General features: G+C 35.2%; 3 protein-coding genes across 3 annotated transcripts; 2 read left to right on the top strand and 1 right to left on the bottom strand.

Annotated features, from left to right (window-relative positions):
* Nucleotides 1-1,820: 1,820 nt before the first annotated feature.
* Nucleotides 1,821-2,927, bottom strand: LOC132162172 (phylloplanin). The gene is made up of 2 exons (XM_059572436.2): nucleotides 2,734-2,927; nucleotides 1,821-2,510 (listed from the first exon to the last, which is right to left on the bottom strand). Exons 1-2 carry the CDS (start codon nucleotides 2,897-2,899, stop codon nucleotides 2,221-2,223), a joined length of 456 nt encoding a protein of 151 aa, XP_059428419.1. The 5' UTR covers nucleotides 2,900-2,927; the 3' UTR covers nucleotides 1,821-2,220.
* A 4,126-nt stretch (nucleotides 2,928-7,053) lies between these two features.
* Nucleotides 7,054-8,106, top strand: LOC148583265 (uncharacterized). Its single transcript, XM_088511055.1, has one exon. The coding sequence runs from the start codon at nucleotides 7,054-7,056 to the stop codon at nucleotides 8,104-8,106; it is 1,053 nt and encodes a 350-aa protein (XP_088367181.1).
* An 8,528-nt stretch (nucleotides 8,107-16,634) lies between these two features.
* LOC132162280 (zinc finger BED domain-containing protein RICESLEEPER 2-like) lies at nucleotides 16,635-17,464 on the top strand. The gene is made up of 2 exons (XM_088511053.1): nucleotides 16,635-17,315; nucleotides 17,417-17,464. Exons 1-2 carry the CDS (start codon nucleotides 16,635-16,637, stop codon nucleotides 17,462-17,464), a joined length of 729 nt encoding a protein of 242 aa, XP_088367179.1.
* The last annotated feature ends 1,680 nt before the right edge of the window (nucleotides 17,465-19,144 follow it).

The following is a 19,144-nucleotide window of genomic DNA, read 5'->3' as shown; positions in this document are numbered from 1 at the left end:
CAACGGGTAACCTGACATGACCAAACACAAATATCCCATTTTAATGCAAACAAAGGAAAAGACAACAGAAGAAACAAAAAGAAGTGCTTTGTGCAACGTACTCAATTGTTGACAGTTGACAGGCCGGGATTGACCATCTACAATATTATGGAAGCAGGGAGCCATCTCGATCTCATCTCGCTGCTGCAGAAGCTGTCTTCTTGGAATGAGTTCCCAAGAAGATAGCTTCTTGGGAGTGGCCAATGGCGTAGAGAAAACAAGGGTTTCTGGGTTTGTGTTGCTTTGCTTTGTATCAATGGAAAAGTCAAAGCTTTTCTAGAAACAAGAGTGTGTTTTTCAGTGATTTTGTAAAACAAGACCGCATCGGCTGGTCTTTGAAGCTCTGATTGTCAAACGAGTCAATCGGACCTAAAAAGATATCTCACACTATTTCTTTCAAAATTAACTATGATATTCTTACTTTTTACATCATATTAATTATTTTTTATTATTATTCAAATAAAAGAATCACTACAAAATAAATTTTTTTATTTTTTCATACAAAACATTTTTTTTTCTCACATCAATCAAATCTGCTACAGCTTTTGTCCACTTCATTTTTCAAGTTCTTGGCCAAACATACCCAAATGCTTGTCTATCGGCTCGACACGTGGTTTTGGGTCTCTAGTCTCGAACGTAAATTTTTTGTTTGTAATACTTTTACTTTTCAACAAAAAAAATAAAATAAAAATTACGTTTAATGTTTATTACTACATGAAACCGATCATGAGTTTTATAATAAATTTGGCAAATTGTAAGTCCTCTTTCGTACGTCTAGCAAGTGTTTGTATTGTACCCTTTCCCTTTTTCTCTTGTTGCTAGAAAAATAAAAATAAAAAGTGTATGCATGATTCATGCATATATATATATATATGCAAACAAGCAAACGATTGAAAACTGGAAGAGTTACATAACAAGACATTGAGATTTTGTAAGAAGTTGTTGAAGATTGCGTTGAAATATATTATGGTTTTTGAAGTCAGAAATAAATTTTTTAGAAGACGCTTTATTTTAAAGCTTTTATTAAAAGTGCGTTTTAGCATTTTTAAAGCAATAAAGTCAAATAAATACTTTTAGAAATTGTTTACCAAAAGAACCAATTTTTTGTTTGGCACAAATTTTTATGTACTAAAATGAGAAATGATATTTGGTAGACTCTCATACTATTGTCATACAACTATAATTATGTATGCAGTATATATCAACTATTAATTACAGTATAAGTTAATTTATGTTTCTTTATATAAGTCAATTTAGGTTTACTTATATAAATCAACTTATGTATCAAGTTAATAAGCATAATTGTAATAAGAGCTTCATCATATTTCAATGTAATAAATAGGTCTCTAGGTTCCTTCTACGTTAGTATAATAATCCATGGAATACTTGAAATGGAATAGCAATTTTTAATTTTTTACAGTGGATGGAGTCAAATTCCTTATTTACTTAATTAGTTAACCTTTTGGCAACGAAGTACCCTTTTTGACCCCGAAAGTCCAAGCAAATCCACAAATGATGAGTCCAAATTTTGTGATAACATGTTTGCATCATAATATTGCGAATTTTCCTTGCGTAAATTATCATGATTTAGTCATCAAGGGGTAGTTCAATCGGCTGTAAATCACGCCTTATAAAGTGGATGTCACTCATTCGAATCCCCTTTTCTCTTTGGGTGGACATGTCAAAAAAAAAAAAAAAAAAAAAAATTATCATTATTTGAAATTTGCAATGGATAGTAGAGTATAAAATCCCATTTTGAAGGGGATCGACATTAATTTTTCATACAAATTCGTAGAAAAAGGCTTTTATTCATTATAGGCAGCAAAAGTGCTTCGGGGAAGGACTTACATTTTGGATGCCAATTACCTTCATATAAACAAAAAAGAGAGAATTCTTAGGGACTAGTTGGAAAGTAAAATACTACATATCCTGGTCATTGGTACAATGAACCTTATTCATGTGTAATCATAGCACTAGCTTGTAACTTATCTTTGTAGTAAAAGTAATGCTATATATACCGTATTTTTATTCTATAATTATCCAACAATGCTAACACAATAATCTCACTTAACCAATTTTATTTTTCTTTTTTAATAATGATTGGTTAGAATTGTTGCGTCAGCATTGTAGAATAGTTATGAGATAAAAATATGATTTCTAACATTACTCTTATAGTATTGCTCAGGTTGCGCGAGTCAATTGGAACCCCCTTGGAATAAGGGTGGTGAGACGGAGACGGCCGAAAACGATAGTCCCGTTGAGCTGCAAGGGTGACTGTAAGGTTCCCCCAAGATTGGCAAGGCTAGCGTTGCAGGTGGAGAGGGGTGTGGCAACCACCAGACTGCAATTGGTCAACGCGAAGGGGACAGTAACTTGTAGAGGATCCAACACTACCATGAAAAACACTCCAGAGCGATTGGTTATAGTAGAAACAACATTTCGAGCTCCGCACCGTAGTTGTACTATAGCATCTGAATAAAAGTAAACATTACAAAACCATAGTGAAAAATAACATTAGAAGAGCTCTAAAGAATTTTATAACACGTGAGTTTCACATGTTTTTTCAATAACATTAATTAAAAAAAAAAAAATGCATGCTTCTCATGTTCAAAAGACATGATACTTTTAAAAATTAAATTATATAAATCTTATAATTCAGTTTGTAAGAAATTTATATGGAGACGGGAAACTTACTTGGGAAAACGGCCCCATTGGCACCTATACTACCATTAATAGAACAAAACACAGTCCCATCGATGCGAATAAAACCGAGGTCACCAAGCTGGGATTCGGCTCTAGGAAGCGGAGCAGCCACCGCAACAATGACAAGGAAAACAAAGAGAGCTAATTTGGAGGCCATGGCTACTATATTGGTAGAGAAGAATCACTTGCTTAATTTATCTCAACTGACTTGTAGAAATGGTGGCCAGGCATGTAAGCATTTTTATAGTATCCAGAAATGCTGCATATGGCCAAGTTGCAGCTGACTTTTCTGACATAATTAAAATCACAAAGTGCTAGATCTCTATGCATGCATGTATAGAAAGATTGTCAATTTTTGCTTTTCAATATCAAAGAGTTTGTCATTAAGCTCCGCTTCACCATGCACGCCACCTTTGTGGACTTACCCCTATTATCCTATATTCCTATATATAAAAGCCAACTCTCATTCCCTTGATTGTGGTCGTCTCTCCAAAATCATTGATCATTCAATATTAACTCCAAAAGGCAAAAGTTGTCGATAGGTCCATAGCTCTAAAGCACAAAGCCAACTCTCATTCCCTTGATTTTGGTCTTCTCTCCAAAATCGTTGATCATTCAATATTAACTCCAAAAGGCAAAAGTTGTAGATAGGTCAATAGCTCTAGAGCACAGATTGAGAATTCATTATTACTTTGTAGAGAGGTCCACCAGTAGAGGAGGGTTGCTACAATACATTCTCCTCACCATCTCCTTGTTAGAGGATATTTAAATGACCCTAAAGTTAGGGATTTGGTGAAGATTAGATTAGCCTAAAATCGTTGATGATTCAATATTAACTCCAAAAGGCAAAAGTTGTAGATAAGTCCATAGCTCTAGAGCATAGATTGAGAATTCATTATTACTTTGTAGAGTTTTCTCAAAAAAAAAAAAAAATTATTACTTTGTAGAGAGGTCCAGCTGTAGAGGAGGGTTGCTACAATACATTCTCCTCACCATCTCCCTGTTAGAGGATATTTGAATGATCCTGAAGCTAGGGATTTGATGAAGATTAGATTAGCCTAATTTAGGAATTTGATTATGATTTGATCACCCTAAATTATGGGATTTGATTAAGATTGCATTTATGTGTAAGCTCTATAAATAAAGCATTTTTTATTGTAAACAAATCGATTTAATAAGAGCCTAATATAGCTCTTAGGGCTTTATCTATGGACGTAGGGTCATTGACTGAACCACATAAAATATTTGTGTCTCATTTATTTTATTTTCGCAATTTATTTCTATTTCATTATGAATTTCTTCACTCCCCACCATCTTCCTTCTTTCAATATTTTGATTTTTTCAAAAATAAAATAAAATAAAATAAAAAACAAGAGAGAAGAGATGGTGAGGGGAATGAAAAATAGCATTTGCCAATGTGCAGACAGTGATAGTGATCACTTGATGTGAGAGTTTGTGATAACTTTAAGAATATCACGTGGAGATATGCAGTACATTGGTACGAACTAATTATGCAGAGGAGTTTTAGGAGCGAAGGAAGATGGGCTAAGATATGATTCATTGGGACTTTTTGGTTCATATATATGAGACATGATTTTTGGCAGAAAATTCTGCTATTTAAGTATGATCACCATAATTAAACCATTTTAATTTGCGAAACCCACAGCAAATCAAAACTATAACACTAGTGTTTGATGGGTAAACAGCACTTGTATCTTATCTAGGCCTCAATTACGACTTTCCATCACACAATGAGGACGACCAACAATTTGAGATCTAGTATAAACCAAATCTCCTGCTTCTTCCACTGCTCAGCAAGGACCTAGCGATGAATTTTCTCAACTCCATAAATAAATCTTTTGATCCTCAAGATATTTTAAGCATATATTTGAGACCAAGGGATTTCAGATGGCTTGATTTGTAGCTTTTCTGTTTCCACTGTCTCATTGCATGCATAGTACAATAAACATTAATATAAGAGTAATGCTACACACTCCCACTCTTAATACACTTCATGACGTGTCTTTTAAAATAACTATTAGATTTGGGAAACATTATTATTGAATTTTAATCTAATAGTGATTTTAAAAGCCACGACAATGAGTGTGAGAGTAAGAGTGGAAGTGTGTGTAGCATACTGATTGATTTTAAAAGTCTCGAACCTCGGTGCTTTGATCAACTACCTAACATATCCTCTCATCTATGGTACATGACCATATATAAATATATGCAGGTCAATTCTCCAATATAATCTAATTTGGGGTACATGACTGTATGCTGGTTAATTTCCCCAATGTAATATAATTTGGGGTACTTGACCATGTGCTGGCCAGTTGCCCAACATAATTTGATTTGTAGTACATGACTGCAGTACATGATCATGTGCTAGCTCATTGCCCAATATAATTTGATCTAGGGTACATGACTATATGCTGACCAATTGTTCAAATGTAATCTAATCTAGGATACATGATCTTGCTTTGCCCCATTGAATACGAGACGGGGGGTAGGAATTGACCCCTCTTGACGCCCTCTCCTTCCACTCCTAACTCAGGCAGGGTACATGATCGTACTCTAGTCAATTGTCCAATAAGATATAGTTTGGAGTGCTACCTGACCTTGCTTTGATCAATTGCCAAAGGAAATACGACTTGGGGTATATGATTGTGCTCTCATCAATTGCCTAATAATATATGTATCGTGCGTCTTAGATCACCAACAACGGTGCTTCATGGTCCTATGGTGATAACACTAGGGCTGGGTTGCATGCTATCATTAGAATTGTTGTGGAATTGTATTGTACCGGCAAGAAAAGTATAGTTTGGCAAGTGCCCAGAGGCACTTGTGCGGACGCGCGAAGGAAAACTAAATAAATTCTAATCTAATACAGCAAAAAAGTGATTTTTCTAAAATAAAAAATAAAACTAAGCATGCAATTAATCTAAACAAGAAATAATGAAAAGCATAGAACTATCAAAAGCAAATGACCAAGGTTTTGGAATCCACCTTATTAATTCACACCAAAATATATTCATGACCAAATTACCCCTAACTCCTACGGTCCATTGTCCAATTCCAAAATAATAATAATAATAATAATAATAATAATCATAGGTTCAATGTATGTACACTTAACTAATTAAGATATAAGGCTATAGTATAAGTGTATAACTAACATTGTATATAGTATAGACTATGTTATTATTTATAGGTTTAATGTCTAATGTCCAATTCATAAGTTAATAATAACAATAATAATAATAATAATAATAATCATATTCATAGGTTCAATTAATTTGTGTACAATTAATTAATTAAGATCAAGGGTATGGTATAATAATGTAACTAACATTGTATAGAGTATAAACTATGTTATTAGTTATAGGTTTAATGTCCAATGTCTAATTAATTAGTCAATAATAAAAATAATAATAATAATAATAATCATCATATTCATAGGTTCAATTAATGTGTGTACAATTAATTGATTAAGATCTAAGGGTACAATATAAGTATATAACTAACATTGTATATAGTATAAATTATGTTATTATTTATAGGTTATTTATAGGTTTAATGTCCAATGTCCAATTAATTAGTTAAAAATAATAATAATAATAATTATCATATTCATAGGTTCAATTAATGTGTGTACAATTAATTGATTAAGATCAAGGATATAGTATAAGTGAATAATAATAATAATAATAATCATATTCATAGGTTCAATTAATGTGTGTACAATTAATTGATTAAGATCAATGGTATAGTATAAGTAAATAATAATAATAATTATTATCATCATATTCATAGGTTCAATTAATGTGTGTACAATTAATTTGATTAAGATCAAGGGTATAGTATAAGTAAATAATAATAATTATTATCATCATATTCATAGGTTCAATTAATGTGTGTACAATTAATTTGATTAAGATCAAGGGTATAGTATAAGTAAATAATAATAATAATTATCATCATATTCATAGGTTCAATTAATGTGTGTACAATTAATGTGTGTACAATTAATTTGATTAAGATCAAGGGTATAGTATAAGTATATAAGTAAGTTAGTGTAGAGCATAGACTATATTATTATTTATAGGTTGAATGTCCAATTAATTAGTTAAAAATAATAATAATAATAATAATCATCATATTCATAGGTTCAATTAATGTGTGTACAATTAATTGATTAAGATCAAGGGTATAGTATAAGTAAATAATAATAATAATAATTATCATCATATTCATAGGTTCAATTAATGTGTGTACAATTAATTTGATTAAGATCAAGGGTATAGTATAAGTATGGCATTATTTTGGAATAAGGAGATTTCTGTGGAGATCAAAAATTATAGCCAACGACACATCAACGCCGAGGTGTGTTTGGATTCAAATGACCAAGTGTGGAAATTCACTGGTTTTTACGGAAATCCTGAGCCAAGCAAAAGAAAAGAGTCATGGAGTCTCCTTCGTTACCTAAGCTCTCTCAATCCTCTAGCTTGGTTGTGCGTCGGGGATTTTAATGAGATAACAGAGGATGCAGAAAAGTATGGGGCGGCTCTTAGACCTCGCTGGCAGATGGAAAATTTTAATAATACTCTGGACGTTTGTCATTTACAGGATTTGGGTTTTTCAGGGTCAAAGTTTACTTCGTGCAACTATCGGGAAGGTGACGATTTTATTCTAGAACGGCTGGACAGAGCATTGGCCAGCCCGGATTGGAGTAATATTTTTCCTGTGCATCTGGTGGAGGTGCTGGCAGCTCGGTGTTCTGACCACAATCCTTTGCTAATCTCCTTTAAAACACAGGGGCAGAATTTTTGGAGGAAAAATAGGGGGTTCAGGTATGAAGCATCCTGGAATAAAAATGAAAATATTAGAAGAGTGGTGAAGCAAGTCTGGCGGAGGAAGAGTCAACACGAAGATACTTGGAGAAGGGTGAAATCAAACATCACTCAATGTCAACAAAGTCTGCTTCGATGGCAGAGAATCAATAAGGACCCATTGGAGGGGCTTATTTCAAAAAAATCTGCTGAAATTCAGGAATTGCAACGAAAAGAAGGGCCTTGGAATCAAAATGCTATCCGGTCTCTTCAGGGAGAGGTTGACGAACTCCTAAAAACAGATGAGACGAAATGGAGACAAAGGGTGAAAGAACACTGGCTAAAACTGGGGGATAAGAACTCAAAATATTTTCACGCTTGCGCCTCCCAAAGAAGACGGACAAACTTGATCATGAATATTTGGGATGAGGAGGGGAATAACCTTCAGACACCTAAGGAGATTGAGGAGGGATTTGTCCGTTATTTCCAGAAAATTTTTACTTCCTCTTCACCGTCTGGAGGGAGAATTGCTTGAGGCACACTTCTAGCAGAGTCTCGCAAGATATGAATAAAAACCTGCTGCACGAATTTACTGCAGAGGAAGTATTTTCAGCCTTGCAACAGACGGATCCCCTAAAATCACCGGGCCCGGACGGATTGCCTGCTTGCTTCTATCAGGAAAATTGGGAAACTGTGGGGGAAGAGGTATGTGCGGCTGCATTGAATTTTCTTAATTCTGGAATTTTTGATGAAACAGTGAATGTCACACATATTGTATTGATTCCAAAAAAAAATAACCCCGCTAGGGTGACTGATTTCCAGCCTATAAGTCTTTGCAATGTTTTGTATAAAATTGTGGCCAAGGTATTGGCTAATCGTTTAAAGTTGATACTCCCCATGATTATATCTCAAAATCAAAGCGCTTTCATTCCGGGGCGTTTGATTTTGGATAATACCTTGGCAGCGTACGAAACATTACATACGATGCACTCACGTATGTGGGGGAAGGTAGGCTATATGGCTATTAAGCTCGATATGAGCAAGGCATATGACCGTGTCAAGTGGTGTTTTCTCGAAAGTGTAATGATTAAAATGGGGTTTGATAGGAGATGGGTCCATCTTATTATGTCATGCATCACCTCTGTGCGCTATGCTATTATTGTAAATGGTAACCCCGTGGGAGATATCCGGCCATCTAGGGGAATTAGGCAAGGGGATCCCCTATCTCCTTACCTTTTTCTCCTCAGTGCCGAGGTGTTGAGCTCACAGCTCCTTCATGCAACTTCGGAGGGTACACTCACTGGAGTCCCTACTTCAGTGAAGGGCCCTTGGCTTAATCATTTGTTTTTTGCTGACGACAGCTTACTTTTTTGTAAGGCTACTGAAGCAGATTGGAGAAGAGTCTCAGCAATTCTGGATTGTTATGAACAAGGGTCTGGCCAACGACTCAATAAAGAAAAAAACCTCTCTTTTTTTTCAGCCGTAATACAGAGCAAGGGGTTAGGGAACGGATTATACAATTGGCAGGGGTACCAGACTCTCAGAGGTATGACACCTATTTGGGTTTACCGGCTCTTGTAGGTAAATCCAGAACTCGGGAATTCCAAGGCATTAAGGAACGGGTTCGCAAAAGGGTGTCTGATCGGAAGAATAATTTTCTTTCCCAAGCTGGAAAGGAGATACTTATAAAGGCGGTGGTCCAAGCAATCCCAACCTATAGCATGAGTATGTTCCTCCTCCCAAAGGAGTTGTGCAAGGAGCTCAACTCAATGATGCAGAAATTTTGGTGGGGACATAAGGGTAATGAAAAGAAGATTCGATGGATGAGTTGGGGGAAAATGGGACTCTCAAAATCCCTTGGTGGTATGGGTTTCCGCGATTTAAAATCTTTCAATAAAGCCCTTCTAGCCAAACAATGTTGGCGATTGACTCATTTTTCGGATAGTTTGGTGGGAAAAATCATAAAAGGAAAATATTATCACCAGGGGTCATTTCTAGAAGCCAAATTGGGAAGCCGGCCTTCATTTGCGTGGAGAAGCATTATGGCGGCAAAAGAACTATTTTTGGAGGGGATTTTGTGGCGTATTGGTGATGGAAAATCTGTGGCTATTTGGAAAGATAGGTGGATCCCCAAGCCAACCACCTTTCGCATCCAAACACCTTGCAGGGTTCTCCATGAAGATGCCAAGGTAAATGAACTTTTTGATCCAATTATGGGGGGCTGGAACCGGGATCTGATTAGTGAAATTTTTGAGGATGACGATGCCGAGATAATTTGTAATATCCCTAAGAGCAAGTATGGGAGGCCGGATAAGATGATTTGGAGAGCATCCCCCACGGGAGTTTTCACTGTTAGGAGTGCATACCATTTGGAGATGGAGAGGAAAATGATGCAGTCCGGAACGAGTTCAACACAGTCAGGGAGTACACAATTATGGAAGTATTTATGGAGCATGAAAATCCCAAATTCCTCAAAAGTTTTCTTGTGGAGGGCTTGCAAAAATATTCTCCCGACCAAAGATAATTTATTGAGGAGGGGGGTTGTGGATGAAGAGTTGTGTATCTTCTGTGGTAGTGAGAAAGAAACAGCTTTGCACATCCTATGGGACTGCCCATCTGCAGTGGACGTGTGGGGGGCCTGCAGGAGAAAGCTCCAGAAATGCTCTTTACGTGGGTCTTGCTTCATGGATATTTTTGAACTTCTAGTCAACCACTGCAGCAGGGAAGATGTATGTCTTTTTGCTATTTTGTCAAAAAAGATATGGGCTAGAAAAAACTCTGTGCTCCACGGAGGTGACTTCACGCATCCAAATAAAATGATCCAAGAGGGCGAGCTCCTATTGAGTCAATTTAACGAATCTTTGGGAATGCAGGAGGGTTCTTCGGATGGGGTGAGCAAATTTAAGGAGAAGTGGGCTCCTCCACCGGTGGGACTCTTCAAAGTAAATTGGGATGTTTCGTTTGATTTTAAGAATAAAAGGATGGGGGTTGGTGTCATTGTGAGGGACCATGATGGAATGGTTAGTGCAGCAAAAAGTGAAGTAATTCAGATGATCCAAGAACCGAGTACTGGGGAGGCTTGGGGGGCTCTTCGAGCAGCTGAATTCTGCAGTGAATTGGGGTTCCTTGACATTATTTTAGAAGGAGATTCTTTAACTGTAGTCAAAGCTATTGGGGAGCTAGAGACCAGCCTGAGGCCGTTTGGACAGATTTTAGAGGACACAAAGGTAGTCTTGGGATCTCTTCGCACTTGGAAGGTTTGTCATGTTAAGAGAGATGCTAACCAGGCTGCACATAGACTAGCAAAGGAAGCAACGGCATTCATGGTCGATCATACTTGGATTGAGGAAACCCCTAGTTGTATTTCTGATATTGTAAATCTAGAGCTTTATGCTCTCTATACTTAGAGTGTTTTCACCACTCTAGACTCTCTGTTGTTTTTTCATAGAGTTGTTGGCAATAAAGACAGATTTCTTTTCAAAAAAAGTATAAGTAAATAATAATAATAATAATTATCATCATATTCATAGGTTCAATTAATGTGTGTACAATTAATTTGATTAAGATCAAGGGTATAGTATAAGTATATAACTAAGTTAGTATAGAGTATAGACTATATTATTATTTATAGGTTTAATGTCCAATTAATTAGTTAAAAATAATAATAATAATAATCATCATCATATTCATAGGTTCAATTAATGTGTGTACAATTAATTGATTAAGATCAAGGGTATAGTATAAGTATATAACTAAGTTAGTGTAGAGTATAGACTATATTATTATTTATAGGTTTAATGTCCAATGTCTAATTCATAAGTTAATAATAATAATAATAATCATATTAATGTGTGTACATAGGTTCAATTAAGATCAAGGGTATAGTATAATAATAATAATCGTATTCATAATAATCAATTAATCATATTAATAATAATAATAATAATAATAATAATAATAATCTCAAGATTCTCAACCGTTTAGTATTAATAAATAATAATAATAATTAGTATTAATAATAATAATAATAATCTCAACTCTCAATAATCTCATTATCTCAATCGTTTAGTATTAATAATAATAATTAGTATTAATAATAATAATAATCTCAACTCTGAAGTTCTCAACCGTTTAGTAAATTAGTATTAATGATAATAATAACTATGTAGTACTACACTACTATGCACACACGGTTTCTTTAGCAATTTAGTTAATTAAACAGTTAAGATTTAATTGATATAAATTTGTATTTAATTTTAACGGTTTAGATGATTTATTGGATAACTAAAGAGACGAGCTCACCTGAAATTACCCACACTAGATTTTTCTGATTATTTGAATTTTTGAAATTTAAGGCATTTAATCATAGCCGTCCGATTCAATTTGATTTAATCGGAGCCGTTGGATGTAGTTAATGGAATACAGCTGTAATCCATTACGAAAGTGAGAGTTATATGGTGTTGCACATGACACTATGAGCCCATTAATCTAACGTCTTTGATTGAATGATAAAATAAAGATTAAAATAAATGGTCAAGATTGTTTATTGGATAACGTATCAAACCAGTTTCACCAACACACACACGTGGACAATACACTCACTCACTCAGTCTCGGAAATCTCCCCCACACACGCACGGTCTACGAGGCTGACAACATTTATGAGACTCTTGGTTTGCACGCAATGGGCAACAGCCGTCCAATTTTTTTTGATTTAATTTCACCCTTTGGATGCATGTAGTGGATGCTAGCTGTTGGCCATTTTCTCGCGTGGGATTTATTTGGTGCATCCAAATTTTCGTAAGCTTCCCCTAGCTGAGATGATCAAACGACTTAAAACCCCCCATCGCACTCGAGGAATTGATCAACGGCTGTAAGCTCGCACGCATGCACGATCATCGAGACTGACAGTGTACGAGTCGTCTTGGTACGACCACAAGCCATCTCAGCCCTCCAAAATTTTTGATGAAATATTGGCCGTTGGATGTGTTTAATGGAAGCCAGCTGTAATCAACTAAATCGCATCGGAGTTATATGGTGTATCGCAAGCTCCGTAAGCATGCCATGAGTGCTTTGATCTAACGAGTGAAATTAAATCTTGATGAATTTTATTGAATCGACGGACTGTACTAAATAAGCACACCAGATTCAAATACAAACGGCCGCATGTGAATAATGTTTTGGTAAACTAAAGGTTTCGACACGTGGCACGCCCAGATCGTTTAACTAATTCTCTCTCCAAATCCAGCCGTTCATTTATTAAAATTTTTGATATTTTCGCAAATCTAACGGCTGGGATTGAAACCGAGCGTTTGTAAATTCTAAACCAAACCAGAAACCACTAACCATTAACCAGTCTTCAAACCATCACCCTCGACCCTCGTCACTCTCGTCTCTCACTGACTCACCCTCATCGCTCTCTATCTCTCTCTTCATTCCAGTCTTTCCAGACTTCCAGTTACCACTACGGCAATACCAGAGAGTTGTTTGACGGACTGGTTTTAGGGCTAGATTACTAGGGTGATGGCGAGAGAGAGATGATTCATTGAATGCAGCCTGCTGTGAGCATTCAATGCATCTTCCATCATCGTTGGGGAGTTGAATGCACGCATTCAATCCTTCTCAACCCCCTCCCAACAACCCGTTCCTTTCAAATTCTCAATCAAGCCGTTGATGGATCATCTGATATTGATCTAATGGCATTCTAAGCAGTCGTACTAGTTTTGTGAGAGAAACTCTCTTCAGATGTTGCGTGACTCAAACCAGAAGAGGATACTAATTTTTCTCCTATACCGTCTAATCTTGCTAATTCTCGCAGCCGAATCCCCTTTTTTTTGTGTTCTTTCAATTTTTTATTTCTGTAAGTCTATTCATTCAACTGTTTGGTGACATTTTCAATTTTTCAGGTTATCTTCTCCAAGCCCTAGCTCATATAGTCATACCGACGGCAGAGACAAACATGATGGCTCTTGAACTGACTGTGACAGAAATGGCAATTGAGTATTGGGCTTTCTGTCATCATAGGTTTATTTTTTTATTCATTCCCAAGTCCCAACCCCCCCCCCCCCCAATCGCCCTTTTATACTCCGATATGAAACTATGATGCATGCAAGTCACTCTGGTTGTTTAGTTGAACAAGTTTGAACTTGTTTGCTCTGGCTTCTTGCTAAGTGCTAACAAGAGAAAAAGTTCTGACTTCTGCATTTAAGTTATGTTTTTCTCATGAACCCTAGTTCCTAACTATTTCAATTTTGGCAAGTCTTTTTTATTTATTCCATTTATTATGTTTTGGCTGTTTCAAAATTTGTTATTTGGTAAACTAATGTTTCTAATATCTTAATTTCAGGGAGGAAGGTCTATTGAATTTGCAAGCTACAATTGGCTTTCAGAAATTGCTTGAGCCTTCAGGTTTTTAAAAAACTTGCTATGTTAAATGTTTCTGTTATCTGTTTAGGGTTTGAACAACTATGAATAAAAATTTTGTTGTTCTCTGTTTAGGGTTTGAACAACTATGAATAAAAATTTTGCTGTTCTTTGTTTAGGGTTTGAACAACTATGAATACAAATTTTTCTGTGTTCTGTTTAGGGTTTGAACAACTATGAATACAAATTTTTTCTGTTTTCTGTTTAGGGTTTGAACAACTATGAATACAAATTTTCCTGTTTTCTGTTTAGGGTTTGAACAACTATGAATAAAAATTTTGATGTTCTCTGTTTAGGGTTTGAACAACTATGAATAAAAATTTTGCTGTTCTCTGTTTAGGGTTTGAACAACTATGAATAAAAATTTTGCTGTTCTCTATTTAAGGTTTGAACAACTATGAATAAAAATTTTGCTGTTCTCTGTTTAGGGTTTGAACAACTATGAATACTAATTTTTCTGTTTTCTGTTTAGGGTTTGAAGAACTATGAATAAAAATTTTGTTGTTCTCTGTTTAGGGTTTGAAGAACTATGAATAAAAGTTTTGCTGTTCTCTGTTTAGGGTTTGAAAAACTATGAATACTAATTTTTCTGTTTTCTGTTTAGAGTTTGAACAACTATGAATAAAAATTTTTATGTTCTCTGTTTAGGGTTTGAACAACTATGAATAAAAATTTTGCTGTTCTTTGTTTAGGGTTTGAACAACTATGAGTACAAATTTTTCTGTTTTCTGTTTAGGGTTTGAACAACTATGAATACAAATTTTCCTGTTTTCTGTTTAGGGTTTGAACAACTTTGAATTATTTTCCTGTTTTCTGTTTAGGGTTAGAACAACTATGAATTATTTTCTTATTTTCTGTTTAGGGTTTGAAGAATTTTGAATTATTTTCCTGTTTTCTTTTTAGGGTTAGAACAACTATGAATTATTTTCCTATTTTCTGTTTAGGGTTAGAACAACTATGAATTATTTTCCTGTTTTCTGTTTAGGGTTACAACAACTATGAATTATTATCCTGTTTTCTGTTTAGGGTTTGAACAACTATGAATTATTTTTGTGTAAAAATTTGCCATGTTTGAAATTTGAACATAGAAAGATAGAAGTTGATCATCAATTAAATTTTTTAATTAACAGTTATGGAGATTACGAGTCAGTCTATGGAATTGGAAGGTACTGAAGTTGATGTACTTGATGATACACGTACTGTGATCCCTACACCTGTATCTGTTGAGTCTGGTAGCACTGAAAATAACCCAAGCCAACCTGTTAACACTGTTTGTCCTGCTGTTGGTCGGGATGGGGCTGCGGTTGCGGCTTCGACTGGGGATGGGGGCCATGGGGCCGGGGATGGGGATGTTGATGGGGATGGAAGTGGCCTGAGTGAGAATGGACAATATCAAAATAGGGAAAGGCAAAAGACTTCCAAAGTCTGGAATGACTTTGTTTCAGTTACAATAGGGGGGTTAAAAAATCACAATGCAATTGGTATAAAAGACTATTTGCTGTTGGAAAATCTAGTACTACCTCAACCCTAAATAGGCATTTGATTTCATGTGTTAGATATGTTGAGTTTAGTAGTGCTAAAAAGCAAAGTACTTTGTCATTTGACCCTAGTAGTGACAATGATGGTGTGGGATGTTTGACAAGTTTTAGTCACAAAGAGAGTAGGGTTAGGGAACTTGCTTCCCATATGGTGCTACTTCACGAGTACTCTTTTAATATGATGGAGTATGAACTTTTTAATAAGTTCATGAGGGCTTGCACACCCCACTGGAAAAAAATAAGCCGTGCAACCGTTAGGAATGACTGCATTACCACTTACCAAAATAAAAAAAGGAAGCTGAGAACACTTTTGAAATTGGTTGGCAAGGTGAACATCACCACCGATATGTGGACCTCTTGTCAAAGAGTGTCATATATGGTGGTGACTTGCCATTTTGTGGATTCAACTTGGTGCCTCCAAAAAAGAATTTTAAATTTTTACAATGTACCTCCTCCACATTCTGGTGTTGTGATTGCTGATGCATTAAGGAATTGTTTTTCTGATTGGGGAATTGAGGATAAAATTCATACCATTACTGTTGATAATGCTTCGGCTAATGATTCTGCAATTAGAATTATAAAATATGATTTTGAGTTGAAGAATGCTTTGTTGGTTGGGGGTAGGTTGTTTCATGTTAGGTGTTGTGCACACATTACAAACTTGTTGGTGCAATCTGGGCTTGCTGAAATTAGGGGTATTATAGATGATGTTAGGCAAGTCATAAAATATATTGTGGCGTCTGAAAGTAGGTTGAATGTCTTTAGTGAGATAGCAAAGAGATTGGATTTATCCTATAAGAAGCTGATTTTAGATTTCCCCACATGTTGGAACAGCACCTATTTGATGTTGGACACTGCAATTAAGTTTAAAGAAGTGTTCCCTAGGTACCATAGAGTTGAGCAAGCATTTTAGTAAGTTGTAACTCCAGAACAGTGGGAAATGGTGGGTAATGTGAACCAGGTTTTGTCAGTTTTCAATGATGTAGCCAATGTTGTATCTGGTAGTGAGTACCCTTACTGCAAATCTGTATTTACCTGAGGTTTGGAGGATGAAAGAAGTTTTGATGATCAAGTGTGATGATAGGAATTAGTACATGAGGTCAATGGCAAGTAGGATGATTGACAAATTTGATAAGTATTGGGGTGATAGCAATTTGTTGATGTCCATAGCTGATGTCTTGGATCCTAGATACAAGATGAAGTTGATCAATTTCTGTTTCCCTATCATTTATCCTTTGACCGAAGCTTGTAGTCACATTAAGAATGTGTTGGCAGTTCTGAAAGAGTTATTTGAGTCATATGTTTCTGCCCATACGGCTTGTATATTGCAAGAAACTGCTCAAGTATATGTTCCTTCTTGTTCTTTCTCAAGTGCAATTGTTGGAGATGTGGTGTCCAAAATTTCTGAAGGTCAATCAAGGTTTGCTGACCATATCAGAAGTAGTGACATCATCCGGCCCATGAAAACAGATTTGGATGTTTATCTTGAAGACGATGTCTACATTTGTGGTAAGAATGAGAATGGAGTATATATGGAAACAGATTTTGATGCTTTGGCATGGTGGAAATGCAATGCCTTGAAGTACCGTATCTTGTCTAGAATGGCAAATGATATCTTGGCTGTTCCCATAAGTACAGTTGCTTCTGAATCCTCCTTCAGTGCTGGTGGTAGAGTTATTGAACCCCATAGAGCATCGTTATCCCCTGACACTGTTCAGATGCTCTTATGTGGTTCAGATTGGGTGAGAGCACTTCATGGCATCAAGAGAAAATCTGCTGGTGATGTAAGTTTTGTTTCCAATTTATGTATTTAGACTATTTAGAGTTTTACTAAATTTTATTTATGTATGAACTGGCCATATTAAATTTGTGTTTGTTTTTGTAGAAATTGGTTGAAGTGGAGTTGCCTACAACTACAACTTCAACTACCTGAATGTGATGTGATGCAGAATTTCAGACAGGGAGTGTATTACAATTTACAAATTTACTATTACAATCTATTTCAGTCCTTTACTTCTTTAAGTCTGTAATTTGAACACTTCATTTTTGGTTTCAGTCTCCCTTTGCTTATTAAGTCTGTATTTTGATAACTATGTTTTAGTTTGAAATGTTTAAGTACCAATGTGCCATATTGTACTTTTGTTGGAAACTCTCTTGATCATTTGAGCCTGTTGAGATAATATATTTCTTCCTTGTTCATTTAATTGTTTTCATTTTGCGGCAAAAATTTTATTTGAAAATTTGATTATTAGAACCTTCCTTGACTCGTTTATTAAAGGTCAAAGACTTTGTGTCTTTGACTAACTAAATGCAAGGGAGTAAAAATTTGCTAACAATATTTTTGGTTTGTTTGTGTTTGCAGTGATTATTCATTCATTGGGTCCTTGTCTCCGCTTTTAAGAAACTTCATTAAAAGTTGCCACATTTTCATATGCATGTTACTAGTTTGGTATTTTTAAGTTGTTGCATTTTATATACCTGAAAATCTCTAAAAAATGTGCTTATAAATATCATATTTATTTCTTTATGCTACTGAGTTGAGATTAGTTGGGATACACATCATACACTGGTTTATGCAATTATGCAATTATGCTTATGATTCTGTGGTTGCTTTCTGTTGAGGTTAGTTGTGATGCACTGGTTTATGCTACTGCTTCGGCTATATGTTTGTGGCTTGTGACTCAATTTATAATTTGTTTTATGCTGCTGCTATCTGTTGAGATTATTATTTTTTTTTTCAATTTGAAGTTGCTTGATTTGTAAGGCCCTAATATAATTGTCTAAGCTTGTAATTTTAGGTGTTTTTAATTTCTGCTTTAATGCTATTCTAATTTGTAAGTTATATTTGTCCTGAATTTTACATTGGTAGTATTTGACAATTTGTCTTGGATATGACTTGTTATAGTGAATCTTACCTGATTTGTTATTGGCATTTGGAATTACCTGATTTGTAATTGGCAGTTGGAATTAACTTGGAAAATTACCTGATGCACTGGTTTATGCTACTGCTTCTGCTATATGTTTGTGGCTTGTGACTCAATTTTTAATTTGTTTTATGCTGCTGCTATCTGTTGAGATTACTTGTTTTTTTTTTTTCAATTTGAAGTTGCTTGATTTGTAAGGCCCTAAGATAATTGTCTAAGCTTGTAATTTTAGGTGTTATTAATTTCTACTTTAATGCTATTCTAATTTGTAAGTTATATTTGGCCTGAATTTTACATTGGTAGTATTTTACATGGATTGTAGTGTGGGTCAGTGGGTGTGGGTCACGGTCAGGCTGGTCAGTGTCAACTGCAAGTGGAACACATCACACATACTGTTTCCTAATATCCTCATTTTCCAATGTTTAATTTTATGTGCATTTACTCATCTGAGTTTTGAATACTTACTAATTACTCCAATCTTAAGTGATAAAACTCTCTTGACATCTTGCAAGGGAGTTAAAAACATTTAACACATTTCTTTTTTTCATTGGATGCAGTGTGGACAGTGGACTGGTGTGGATAGTTGGTGGCCAGGATGAAGACTGAAGAGTAGTCTCTTTAGATGAATTTTGGCTTTTGGTCATTTGACTCATTTTAGTCATTTATAATTTCTTCAATTTGATTTGTAA

This window comes from Corylus avellana, chromosome 10 (genome assembly GCF_965113065.1).
Source record: "Corylus avellana chromosome 10, dhCorAvel1.hap1.2, whole genome shotgun sequence".
NCBI classification, from domain to species: domain Eukaryota; kingdom Viridiplantae; phylum Streptophyta; class Magnoliopsida; order Fagales; family Betulaceae; genus Corylus; species Corylus avellana.
Note: the sequence above shows the minus strand (reverse complement) of the source record. Positions and strands in the feature narration are given on the sequence as shown.

What these genes read in the sequence shown, in the direction of transcription:
- LOC132162172 (XM_059572436.2), bottom strand. Translation starts at nt 2,899, where the DNA reads ATGGCCTCCAAATTAGCTCTCTTTGTTTTCCTTGTCATTGTTGCGGTG. An exon ending in CAATGGGGCCGTTTTCCCAA is followed by an intron (nt 2,511 to 2,733) that starts GTAAGTTTCCCG and finishes ACTTTTATTCAG; the next exon opens with ATGCTATAGTACAACTACGG.
- LOC148583265 (XM_088511055.1), top strand. Translation starts at nt 7,054, where the DNA reads ATGGCATTATTTTGGAATAAGGAGATTTCTGTGGAGATCAAAAATTAT.
- LOC132162280 (XM_088511053.1), top strand. Translation starts at nt 16,635, where the DNA reads ATGGCAAGTAGGATGATTGACAAATTTGATAAGTATTGGGGTGATAGC. An exon ending in AGAGAAAATCTGCTGGTGAT is followed by an intron (nt 17,316 to 17,416) that starts GTAAGTTTTGTT and finishes TTGTTTTTGTAG; the next exon opens with AAATTGGTTGAAGTGGAGTT.